Here is an 11,252-nt window from a genome sequence, read left to right as displayed (position 1 = left end):
AAAATGATTGTCATAAAATACTTGATCATTGTATCTCCCCTGCCAGGTACATTTGAGTTGGATGCAACTGGCATTGCTCAACACACAGGTTCACAACGTACACCAGTCACTGCTGCACAGCAACACTGCCACTTTTCTGGACATACAGCAAAAGTATCAGAATGAACATTGCCGCAATCACACTGACTAGGAAGCTGGATATTAGCATGCTGCGCAACACATTTAAGTCCATCGCAGCCGAGGACTCCTTTCATTTAACTTGGACATAATGATCAGGGGAGAGCGCGAACGCAGTCCCCCACTAACAGAAATTATGCAGTTGAGATTCCCACATTTGGGGAATTCACAGGGGTCAGCACAACCGGAGTGCAATGGCTGAGCCTCGCCCTGGGTGAACAACATACTTGATCATTGTATCTCCCCTGCCAGGTAAGTATGAGTTGGATGAGTCAGAGACAGGGTGGTCATTCTCAGACACAGCACTCTGGCTGACAGTTGCAACAGCGCAAAATCCTAGAGTTCAGTGCCTTTAGCACTAGCTCACCTTGGCAAGCTGTTTCTGCCTCTAAGAAAGCAAACACAGCCCAGCAACCGCACAAAACCTTAAACCAAAGCATGCTAGCAATGGAAGAAGGTTTAGAATACATTTCTTCCACAAAGAAAGAGCAACCTCGGAGAGGAGTAAACACAAATGATTTGGTCCCATCCAAAAGACCACACCCACTTCTTGCTGTCATGGGGATCACGGGCAACTGGCATTGCTCAACACACAGCTTCACAGCGTACACCAGACACTGCTGCACAGCAACACAGCCAGTTTTCTGGACATACTGCAAAAGAATCCAAAGGCCTCAAAATGAACATTGCCACAATCACGCTGACTGGGAAGCTGGATATTAGCATGCTGCGCAGCACATTTAAGTCCATCGCAGCCGATGACTCCTTTCATTTAACTTGGACATAATGATCAAGGGAGAGCGCGAATGCAGTCCCCCACTAATTATGCAGTTGAGATTCCCACATTTGGGGAATTCACAGGAGTCAGCACAACCGCAGTGCAATGGCTGAGCCTCGCCCTGGGTGAACAACATAAGAATTTAATAAATTTAGTTTTCCATATACCATTTCGAATATTCATACATATCGTTTAATGTATTACAGTGATGTCATCGTCCTTTGATGTGATGTCATCGTCCTTTGATGTTGTCACACATTCTGAAAAATTTGGCTAGTTTGGGTTGACACTTGAAGCGTGTTACTACAATACACTCACAGTTGACAATCTCTACTCAGTTGGTTATTTGTTACATACATCTTTTTTTCTTCAAAATAATGCTTCTTTTCAAGAATGTGGTTGGTATTAATCTGTATTTGTTTTTATCTTTAAAAAAAAATGATTGTCATAAAATACTTGATCATTGTATCTCCCCTGCCAGGTACATTTGAGTTGGATGCAACTGGCATTGCTCAACACACAGGTTCACAACGTACACCAGTCACTGCTGCACAGCAACACTGCCACTTTTCTGGACATACTGCAAAAGTATCAGAATGAACATTGCCGCAATCACACTGACTAGGAAGCTGGATATTAGCATGCTGCGCAACACATTTAAGTCCATCGCAGCCGAGGACTCCTTTCATTTAACTTGGACATAATGATCAGGGGAGAGCGCGAACGCAGTCCCCCACTAACAGAAATTATGCAGTTGAGATTCCCACATTTGGGGAATTCACAGGGGTCAGCACAACCGGAGTGCAATGGCTGAGCCTCGCCCTGGGTGAACAACATACTTGATCATTGTATCTCCCCTGCCAGGTAAGTATGAGTTGGATGAGTCAGAGACAGGGTGGTCATTCTCAGACACAGCACTCTGGCTGACAGTTGCAACAGCGCAAAATCCTAGAGTTCAGTGCCTTTAGCACTAGCTCACCTTGGCAAGCATCTAAGAAAGCAAACACAGCCCAGCAACCGCACAAAACCTTAAACCAAAGCATGCTAGCAATGGAAGAAGGTTTAGAATACATTTCTTCCACAAAGAAAGAGCAACCTCGGAGAGGAGTACACACAAATGATTTGGTCCCATCCAAAAGACCACACCCACTTCTTGCTGTCATGGGGATCACGGGCAACTGGCATTGCTCAACACACAGCTTCACAGCGTACACCAGACACTGCTGCACAGCAACACAGCCAGTTTTCTGGACATACTGCAAAAGAATCCAAAGGCCTCAAAATGAACATTGCCACAATCACGCTGACTGGGAAGCTGGATATTAGCATGCTGCGCAGCACATTTAAGTCCATCGCAGCCGATGACTCCTTTCATTTAACTTGGACATAATGATCAAGGGAGAGCGCGAATGCAGTCCCCCACTACCAGAAATTATGCAGTTGAGATTCCCACATTTGGGGAATTCACAGGAGTCAGCACAACCGCAGTGCAATGGCTGAGCCTCGCCCTGGGTGAACAACATAAGAATTTAATAAATTTAGTTTTCCATATACCATTTCGAATATTCATACATATCGTTTTATGTATTACAGTGATGTCATCGTCCTTTGATGTGATGTCATCGTCCTTTGATGTTGTCACACATTCTGAAAAATTTGGCTAGTTTGGGTTGACACTTGAAGCGTGTTACTACAATACACTCACAGTTGACAATCTCTACTCAGTTGGTTATTTGTTACATACATCTTTTTTTCTTCAAAATAATGCTTCTTTTCAAGAATGTGGTTGGTATTAATCTGTATTTGTTTTTATCTTTAAAAAAAAATGATTGTCATAAAATACTTGATCATTGTATCTCCCCTGCCAGGTACATTTGAGTTGGATGCAACTGGCATTGCTCAACACACAGGTTCACAACGTACACCAGTCACTGCTGCACAGCAACACTGCCACTTTTCTGGACATACTGCAAAAGTATCAGAATGAACATTGCCGCAATCACACTGACTAGGAAGCTGGATATTAGCATGCTGCGCAACACATTTAAGTCCATCGCAGCCGAGGACTCCTTTCATTTAACTTGGACATAATGATCAGGGGAGAGCGCGAACGCAGTCCCCCACTAACAGAAATTATGCAGTTGAGATTCCCACATTTGGGGAATTCGCAGAGGTCGAGTCTACAGAAGTGCAAATGTCTACGGTGACTGTAGACCGTAGACTGTAGACTCCCAATCAGATCGACGCATTCCACTCTAGACAGACCGGTTGAGCCCTCCTGTTGGCTAGCTAACTGTGGGCTCAACCCTCAAACCCTAGACTCTGATTGGTTGTCTACAGGTTGAGGGTTGTAGACTACCAATCAGACACGCTTTTCTTTTTCTACAGCACAGTTAGCTGGAGGGACGTGTTGTTATAGTGAGCTAACAGGTCTATTGACAGGTCACTAAGTCAACGCGACCGTTATTGTGATTCTGGTTAGAAATTATTAATTAGTTTACAAAGTTAAATCAAGCCTGTCTCTTTCTTGTCGACTTTTTAATCGTTTGCCGGAAGCTGGACGTCTTGTTAGCGTTAGCGTCAACTAGCTAAACGTTGTTTACAGGTAAGTCAATGGTTAGCGTCTCTCTCTCAGTAAACTCTCATTTAAATGATATATTTATTTTGTTATAACGTTATAACGCATTTCTCTTGTTAAACCTTACCTGCTTTTCAAGTCCCAACGTACAACAGTAGACCTATGGACCGGGTCAGGTAAATAACATTAGGTGAAGATTAGCATCTCTCAGTAAAACCTCTTTTGAATTATAACGTTAGTTTTTATTCCTTATACCCACTATGTGGATACTGTAGTGTATAAAAGAGCATTAGCTTGAAATGTCACTTGTTGATGTGCTACTAACTATTACAGTGTGTGGACCATAATCTAATACATCTATCTAATATATCTAATACATCTATCTTATATATTTAATACATCTAATAATAATATGTGAATACTGTAGTGTATAAAAGAGCATTAGCTTGAAATATCACTTGTTGATGTGCTACTAACTATTACAGTGTGTGGACTATAATCTAATACATCTATCTAATATATCTAATACATCTAATAATAACGTTTGCCTTGACCTAACATTATATGTTACCAACCATTTCAAATCTTGACCTCCAAATCTATTTGGCATCCAAAAACAATTCATCACTCATTAATGAATAGGTAATTAACTCCTATCCAGTGTTTCAGAGGTGAGGGAGACTGTAATCATTTTTGCCTGTTGTCAAAATACCATGGTATTCAACATAGGAGAATATAACAACTACAATGGTTTCTCTCATTGTGTTTTTTGACTCCAGTTTTATCGGTAAGACAAATCTATGAGCCAAAACTTTGCCAAAGGTAAGAGAAGTTAAAAAGTGGATAAAATGACAGATGCATGGGAGTCAGTATTGTAGGCCCAGGAGTTATGAGTTATGAGAAGAAGCTGTAATTAGGGTTTAGCAGTTGTCATTATGCTCTGACACTTCCTCCTCTTCCTTGCTGTGTGCTAAAAGGGTATCAATACCTGTTATATATATTAACATTAATTTTTATATTAGTGATTAATATATCATTATAATACAATAACAATCATATTGTTGTTGCTGCTGCTGTTGTTGTTGTAGCATTGCTCTTTATGTTTTTCAATTATCTAACTAGGGATGGCGACCCCAGTCATCCAGATCAACAACCCAGATGCCCCCAAGGATCGCCAACAGGCTGTGGTGATCGCGACCAAAGAGGCCCGGTGCTATCGGGAGAAGAAGCTGGTGTTCCCCAACCCTCCACAGGAGCTGCTCAACCAGACCACCGCTTTGGCACACGCAGAGAGGCTCCTTCGAGCAGAGGGCATCCCCGCGCCATCGCGTCAGCAGTGCCTCGGAAAGCTGGTGTTGCCGTTCGGCCAGTATCTGAATGCCCCATTTTACTGGCTTGTGGCAAATGATGTGGGCTACATGAAGTAGTAAGCATATTATATTTAATACCACTGTAGGCTATGCATTTTAAAAAACATTTTCATGGCATGTTTAAAATAAATTACCTGTATATCTGCTTGCTCATTAGCATAATTGCTGTGATATCAATGATGACGATACTAAGTTGATGTATAATATGATTTCAGCATGCTTGACAAGCACAGAGAAGAGGTGACAAACCCACAAAGAAAGGGACAGTTGGGGAACCAGTGGGTGAAAGACCACCTCACTGAATATGCAGAGAGCTTCCCACAAGTCTCCGCTCTCCTCGAGGCCAACATCGACAGGTGTATCTACGGCCAGAGAGGATTTGAGCATCACACCTTTCAGGAGATGTGGGAACTCTACAGCCAGTACCACACCCAGAAGGACAGGCCTGAGCAATTCAGTGCTGAGCAGAGGGAGGTGATGAAGAAGGCCTACAGCTCTGTGAGGAGGTGGCAGAACACACCGGTCACCCACATCTTGAGTGTGCAGATGAAGCGCTTCAAGAAATATATAAAGGAGAAGGAGCAAGTAAGTTTTGATTTGATTATTTGTTACGAAACAGGAAGAGCAGAATAACGTAGTAAATGAAAATTGTTCAAATTACTGATATTTAAAGCAGTTTGGCTAAATGTGTTTGTTTGCTTTTGGTAATTAAAGACTGGTACGTCATAAAATCTAGATAGTTACATTACATTTGTTGTCCAGCAACTGCAGGCAAGCACCTCCCAGCAGGCAAGCACCTCCCAGCAGGCAAGCACCTCCCAGTTCGACCCCTCATCATGGCCAGGCGATGACGCTGAACTGGTAGCCGCAAGCCAGGCAGTTGAAGGTAAGTGAGATACAGAGTTAATATACATCAAACTGTTCCGAAAAAAAAATCATAATACAAAACTACTTTGTTTGGTAAATTCTCAGATATGCTCAAATCCCAAGAGTCACCATCCGGTGTCCGGTGGAAGCAGCCCGAAGCCGCTGTCCAGCAGTCCGAAGCTGCCCGAGGCCGCTGTCCGACCGAAGCTGCCCGAGGCCGCTGTCCAGCAGTCCAAGCTGCCCGAGGCCGCTGTCCAGCAGTCCAAGCTGCCTGAGGCCGCTGTCCAGCAGTCCAAGCTGCCCGAGGCCGCCGTCCGACCGAAGCTGCCCGAGGCCGCTGTCCAGCAGTCCAAGCTGCCTGAGGCCGCTGTCCAGCAGTCCAAGCTGCCCAAGGCCGCTGTCCAGCAGCCCAAGCTGCCTGAGGCCGCTGTCCAGCAGTCCAAGCTGCCCAAGGCCGCTGTCCAGCAGCCCACGCTGCCTGAGGCCGCTGTCCAGCAGTCCAAGCTGCCCGAGGCCGCCGTCCGACCGAAGCTGCCCGAGGCCGCTGTCCAGCAGTCCAAGCTGCCCAAGGGCGCTGTCCAGCAGTCCAAGCTGCCCGAGGCCGCTGTCCAGCAGCCCAAGCTGCCTGAGGCCGCTGTCCAGCAAGTCCAAGCTGCCCGACGCCGCCGTCCGGCCGAAGCGGCCTGAGGCCGCTGTCCAGCAGCCCAAGCAGTCCGAGGCAACTGTCAGGCCCACAGAGACCCCGTCCACCACCAAGGGTCATGATATGGAATCACCTCTGAGAGACTCCTCTGTAAGTGATATTCACATTATATGAAAACAATGTAAATGAGAACAATTTGTTTTTACATGTTTTTGAAATTGGTTTGTGTTTTAACAATACTTTGTACACAATAATAACCAAATGTTTTGTATGCGTTATGTGTGTTGCAGGTGGAGATAGAGGGTTGGGTACGTCTGTGGGAAAACCTCAATGGCATCCCACCTGCTGACATTTCCTGGCTCAAAGAGGACCCAGAAAGAGGGCTGTTCACCCCCGTTCAACTCTACAAGGACATCACTGGTCTGTTGAAGAGGCGACGGGTGTTGAAATCTGACCGCATGTGGTTTTACCCACCAGAACCTCCTGGCTATGTTGGAGGTGCTCTGCCAACTCCACAGCTCTTTTTTCGGAGCCGCGTCTTTGTGTGGCGCCCCGTTGGAGTGTGGAGGTACTCCCTGAAGTGTCCTCGAGGTGATGACTGTGCTGGTAGAGGACGGAATGTGCACCTCTACAAGTCTGGCTACCACACCCGGGTATAACTCACTTCCCCTGTGTTATTACATTACAGTTGAATATTTATTTATGCTGCTATTTGCCTTTATTTGATTTGATTTTTTCCCCCAAAATGTACTTTAGGTACGTCACATCTGTGATATGTCCAGCTGGTACTCAATGCTCACAGAGGTCCTGGGCTGTGGGCCATGTATAAAGGCAGCCAGGAGCGGAGAAGGTGGAACGGTGGGCCGGTGGATGGCGTGGGATCCCGCTATTTTATCGCAACTTAGCGAGGCTCATCAAGCTATGTTCCCTGCCATCCTCACCAGCAAGTGAGTATACTGAACATAATGTGTGCATTTAACAAACTTGAAAGTAATCACAAATTGCAACATATTGATTGTGACTCTACTTAAAGGCGTGGCGTGGATAAGAATGTTGTGCGCCTTCTGAGGGACCGGACCGAAGGGAACACAATGGTCAAGGTGTGGCGTCAGATACAGGAGAATCACGTTGAGGAGTACCTTCACCGTAAGGACCTGTACACCACACTCCTCATGACCGTAGCGGAGCCCGGCGGGATCGTCTCTGCATTCAGTCACACATTCCAGGCTCCACCTCCTCAAAGAGAGCTTCCCTCTGCACGGCTCCTGCGCCACGCCTTCCTGCTGTCAGAAGCCAACAATGTGCAGGATTACCGGAACCAGATCCTCTCCACCTTTGGCACTGTGCTGAAAATGGATTCCACCAAGAAAGTATGTAAATCAGAACATGATGCTCACCATACTGTATGATGCAAAACATATTTTCATACTGTTGTAAAATGAAAAAAAAAACAAAAAACACATCAATACAATCTTAAGAGATGTTATCACATTATACAAACCTGACATATTTTTTTAGGTGGTGAAGAAGCTGTCTGGGGAGGGTCATGGCTCAGCTGAGTGGTTCACCAGCATCGGGAACGAGCACTCACAAATAGTTTCATTTGTGCTGACCTGTGAGGAGTCCACTCAGAAGCTGGAACCGATGTGCCGTGGAGTCATGGAAAGGTTCCGGCTGGCCAATCAATCTGTCCCCAAGATCTTGTATGTGGACAGGGGATGTTGCCGTGCACAGGGCCCAACATCAGTGGAGACTTTGTTCCGGCCTTGGGTGGACAATGGGATGGTTGTGCGTCTGGACATCTTCCACTGGATCCACCGGTTTGACGCAGCCATACGCACAGAGTCTCACTGCAAGTACGCTGTGTTCAAGTCTGCTCTAGCTGGGGCAGTGCTGGCCTACAACCGCACAGACCTGGAGCTGCTCATCAAGGCAGTCAGAGCCAAGGATCCGGCAACGATGAAGTCGGTCTCAGACAAAGACGTTATCCGCCTCTACATTTCCAGGGAGCAGCTCAAACACCATGTGCGGAGGGTCACACTTGGGGCTCAGGAAACCTTCCGGCTCATCCAGCAGGCCATCGAGGAGCTGAAAGGTCCCGCCGGGCTGGACGAGAGTGGAGTGAGCTTGTTCAAATCACCTGGTAAAAAAGACAGTGAAAACATTATTACAACATCGATACGGTTAGTGTAGCATACAAAGTGAACATAACACACTGTATGCATATATGTATGTGTATTTACAGAGGCCATTGATGAGATGTGGGCAGGCCAGCAGAGACACCTGGAGTGCATCCAGGATCCACCAGACATGAATATGTATCGGGTGGCGCGTACCACAACCATCAACAATGTGGACGTGCCCTACTACAAAGGTCTGCGTGGAAGCAACAGCCTGGAAGGATTCCACAAATCTCTGCCGCACATGATTCCGGGTACACAATTCTAGTCTGTATACATGTAAAAAATGAAATATGTGACCCTGTCATTATTCTAATATCTTTTATTGTGATGTTCAACAAACCTAAATTGAAATACTTACCTTTTACTCTGCTCTACTCAGGTCCCCACTGTGCAGCACGGCCCTATCAGGTTTACCTGATAAGTGGCATTGCACGGTGGAACTCCGACAGGAGCTCAGATGCCGTGTTTGGTGGCAAAGGACGGCACCACAGGACCTACTCTGCCCCGCTGATTGACCGCCTCAACACCCGTTGTCGGCGGCTGTTCGGAGAGGCAGTGGAGGAGAATTTCCGGGCCCCTGCTGATGTCCCTTCCAACGAGCTGCTCGGGTTGGAGTACCTGTTCAGCCAGAGCACGGGTCAATCTGGAACCTTCTCTCTTCGGGACTTGGTCAACGATGGACCTGATCCAGATGAGGAGGTGGTTCAGCCTGGGCAGCCCGATCCAGATCCCGAGGCAGACGAGGCGTACCAGAGCGATGTGGAGGCACATGACAACGTGCTGGATGCCATCGTGCCCCACATTACACTCACCAGCGAAGAAACCTCCACTGTTCAACCTCCGGCCTTTGTGAGTAACTGCGTGTCTGCTAGAATAAATTGCAATTCACTTGTTGGATAATGTACACATTTACTTACAACTTACATTTGTATGCCAATTTTTAACAGGAGGATGCCTGCAGTCCAAACCCTCTTCCTGGCTTTCAGAAGTTGGAAAAGTTCTGCTCTGTGTTGGTGGACATTGGCCTGACAGAGGACAAGCTGTCCCTTTCCACTGAGCAGAGGAACAAGGTCCTGGAAGTCTGGAATGCAGTGGAGGAGCATGACAAGCAGCCGCAGCAGTTCAATCAGCTCTACAGAACACACTGGGGCAACACCCTCTACTGCCGCACAAAGAGGGATGATCTTGTTGATGCTGCTGTGATACAGAGGGTAAAGATGGCCAAGCGCTACGCACCAGCACAACAGGACATCAGTGCTCAGCACAACAGGCTGATGTACACGCTGGTGAAACTGTTGTGGTTGCGCTCACCTCAAGGGTCTCGCATCAGTCCTGAAAAGGCTACCATATTGAAGGCCTACGAGAGAATTCAGCATCGGATTTTGGTGGAGGATCAAGTCCTGTGCAAAGCAGGCATTCCTCTGCCAAAAATCAACATCAAGACAGTGCGGGACTTCATCCGTTGTCAAGAGCGCCTCCTCAACCTGCGTGCCACAAAACAGCCCACCGGCCTCATCACAAAGCTCACCTCCATCTCATCTGCAGACCTCCCTCCAGCACCACACCAGCCAGCCATCCTCGCTCCACCAGACTACCCTCTGATGGAGTATGTGCCCACACCCAGCACGGCAGGGACAAAGGTGCTAAAGGGAAGGACGGACATGATCGTGCCACTCTCCCGGCCTCAACCACCACTGCCACCTGTGCTGTTGCCACCGCCGGTCAGAAAAACCCCTGCCACCTCTACCATTACCAGACCTGTGCCCTCCCTCTCTGCATCCACAGCAACCGCAGGCATTGCTGGCCCATCCACACGGCCCATAATGCCTGCTGGTCTGACGACATCAGTTCGTCCAGCTCCGTCAATAATGCCTGCTGGTCCTACTACATCAACTGCTGCTGCTGCACATGACTGCCGTCCTTCATCCTGGTCGAGATCTACGCAGTACAAGCGTAAGGGGAAGGAGCAGCCCATAGGACTAGCAGAGAAAATGTCACGGGTGCAAAATTTCCCTGTCTGTGCATGCTGTGGCCAACCAACACAGGGACATAAAAAGTACAAAAAAAAGACTTTCTGCCCTGTAAAACTGATGTCCACATCGAAAGGTCTGGACAACAGAGTGTACGACAGCTACGAACACTTCACCTCTGTTGTGGACAAGTTATGATAACCTGTAAATATGCTGTATATATCTGTAAATATGTATTGTAAATAGTCTTTTAAACTGTACTGTTGTGTTGTTGCCAGCAATTTGTCTAATCGGACAAACTACTATAGTTTTCATTTTCATGTATATATTTATGTTCATATTGTTATGGCATTTCATTCTTAGTCATGTTCAGTGATACTTTATTTTCTGCACTATACTTTACTTACTTAGTCCTTGTTGTGCCTGGTGGCACACAGGGCAAGGACTAAGGATCTCCACTCATCTCTGTTTGCTTTCTTCTCAATGCTGTTCCAGCTGTATCCTCTCGTCTTCATTTCTCCTTCGATGGTTCGCCTCCAGGTTGTTTTGGGCCTCCCTCTTTTGTGTTTTTCCTCTATAGTTTCTGTACTATAGTTCTGTTTTATTATTATTATTATTATTATTATTTATTATTTGCACTTTTTTATGGTTGTTTTGGGCCTCCCTCTTTTGTGTTTTTCCTCTAT

The 11,252-nt window shown here is 46.5% G+C and overlaps 2 protein-coding genes, 2 non-coding genes and 3 pseudogenes across 4 annotated transcripts; 2 read left to right on the top strand and 5 right to left on the bottom strand.

Moving 5' to 3' along the window:
• Window positions 1-273: 273 nt before the first annotated feature.
• Window positions 274-437, bottom strand: LOC119499149. The gene has a single exon (XR_005209322.1). It is a non-coding gene; the product is annotated as a U1 spliceosomal RNA (small nuclear RNA).
• A 531-nt stretch (window positions 438-968) lies between these two features.
• On the bottom strand, window positions 969-1,097 carry LOC119498775 (annotated as a pseudogene).
• Window positions 1,098-1,663: 566 nt separating this feature from the next.
• Window positions 1,664-1,827, bottom strand: LOC119499144. Its single transcript, XR_005209321.1, has one exon. It is a non-coding gene; the product is annotated as a U1 spliceosomal RNA (small nuclear RNA).
• A 522-nt stretch (window positions 1,828-2,349) lies between these two features.
• LOC119499334 lies at window positions 2,350-2,484 on the bottom strand (annotated as a pseudogene).
• Window positions 2,485-3,050: 566 nt separating this feature from the next.
• On the bottom strand, window positions 3,051-3,196 carry LOC119498859 (annotated as a pseudogene).
• Window positions 3,197-4,657: 1,461 nt separating this feature from the next.
• On the top strand, window positions 4,658-6,457 carry LOC119482607 (titin-like). The gene is made up of 4 exons (XM_037760317.1): window positions 4,658-4,959; window positions 5,119-5,488; window positions 5,666-5,793; window positions 5,896-6,457. Exons 1-4 carry the CDS (start codon window positions 4,658-4,660, stop codon window positions 6,455-6,457), a joined length of 1,362 nt encoding a protein of 453 aa, XP_037616245.1.
• A 79-nt stretch (window positions 6,458-6,536) lies between these two features.
• Window positions 6,537-10,764, top strand: LOC119482544. The gene is made up of 8 exons (XM_037760202.1): window positions 6,537-6,563; window positions 6,704-7,066; window positions 7,170-7,360; window positions 7,447-7,783; window positions 7,932-8,556; window positions 8,659-8,847; window positions 8,976-9,445; window positions 9,544-10,764. The coding sequence occupies exons 1-8, from the start codon at window positions 6,537-6,539 to the stop codon at window positions 10,762-10,764; spliced, it is 3,423 nt and encodes a 1,140-aa protein (XP_037616130.1).
• Window positions 10,765-11,252: the final 488 nt, after the last annotated feature.

This window comes from Sebastes umbrosus, chromosome 1, assembly GCF_015220745.1.
Source record: "Sebastes umbrosus isolate fSebUmb1 chromosome 1, fSebUmb1.pri, whole genome shotgun sequence".
Lineage (NCBI taxonomy): Eukaryota > Metazoa > Chordata > Actinopteri > Perciformes > Sebastidae > Sebastes > Sebastes umbrosus.
Note: the sequence above shows the minus strand (reverse complement) of the source record. Positions and strands in the feature narration are given on the sequence as shown.

Bases quoted from the DNA above. Each gene is read 5' to 3' on its own strand.
- LOC119482607 (XM_037760317.1), top strand. From the start codon at position 4,658: ATGGCGACCCCAGTCATCCAGATCAACAACCCAGATGCCCCCAAGGAT. The intron at 5,489-5,665 runs GTAAGTTTTGAT...TTTGTTGTCCAG, and splicing joins ATATAAAGGAGAAGGAGCAA to CAACTGCAGGCAAGCACCTC. The intron at 5,794-5,895 runs GTGAGATACAGA...AAATCCCAAGAG, and splicing joins AGCCAGGCAGTTGAAGGTAA to TCACCATCCGGTGTCCGGTG.
- LOC119482544 (XM_037760202.1), top strand. From the start codon at position 6,537: ATGGAATCACCTCTGAGAGACTCCTCT. The intron at 7,361-7,446 runs GTGAGTATACTG...CTCTACTTAAAG, and splicing joins CCTGCCATCCTCACCAGCAA to GCGTGGCGTGGATAAGAATG. The intron at 8,557-8,658 runs GTAAAAAAGACA...GTGTATTTACAG, and splicing joins GAGCTTGTTCAAATCACCTG to AGGCCATTGATGAGATGTGG.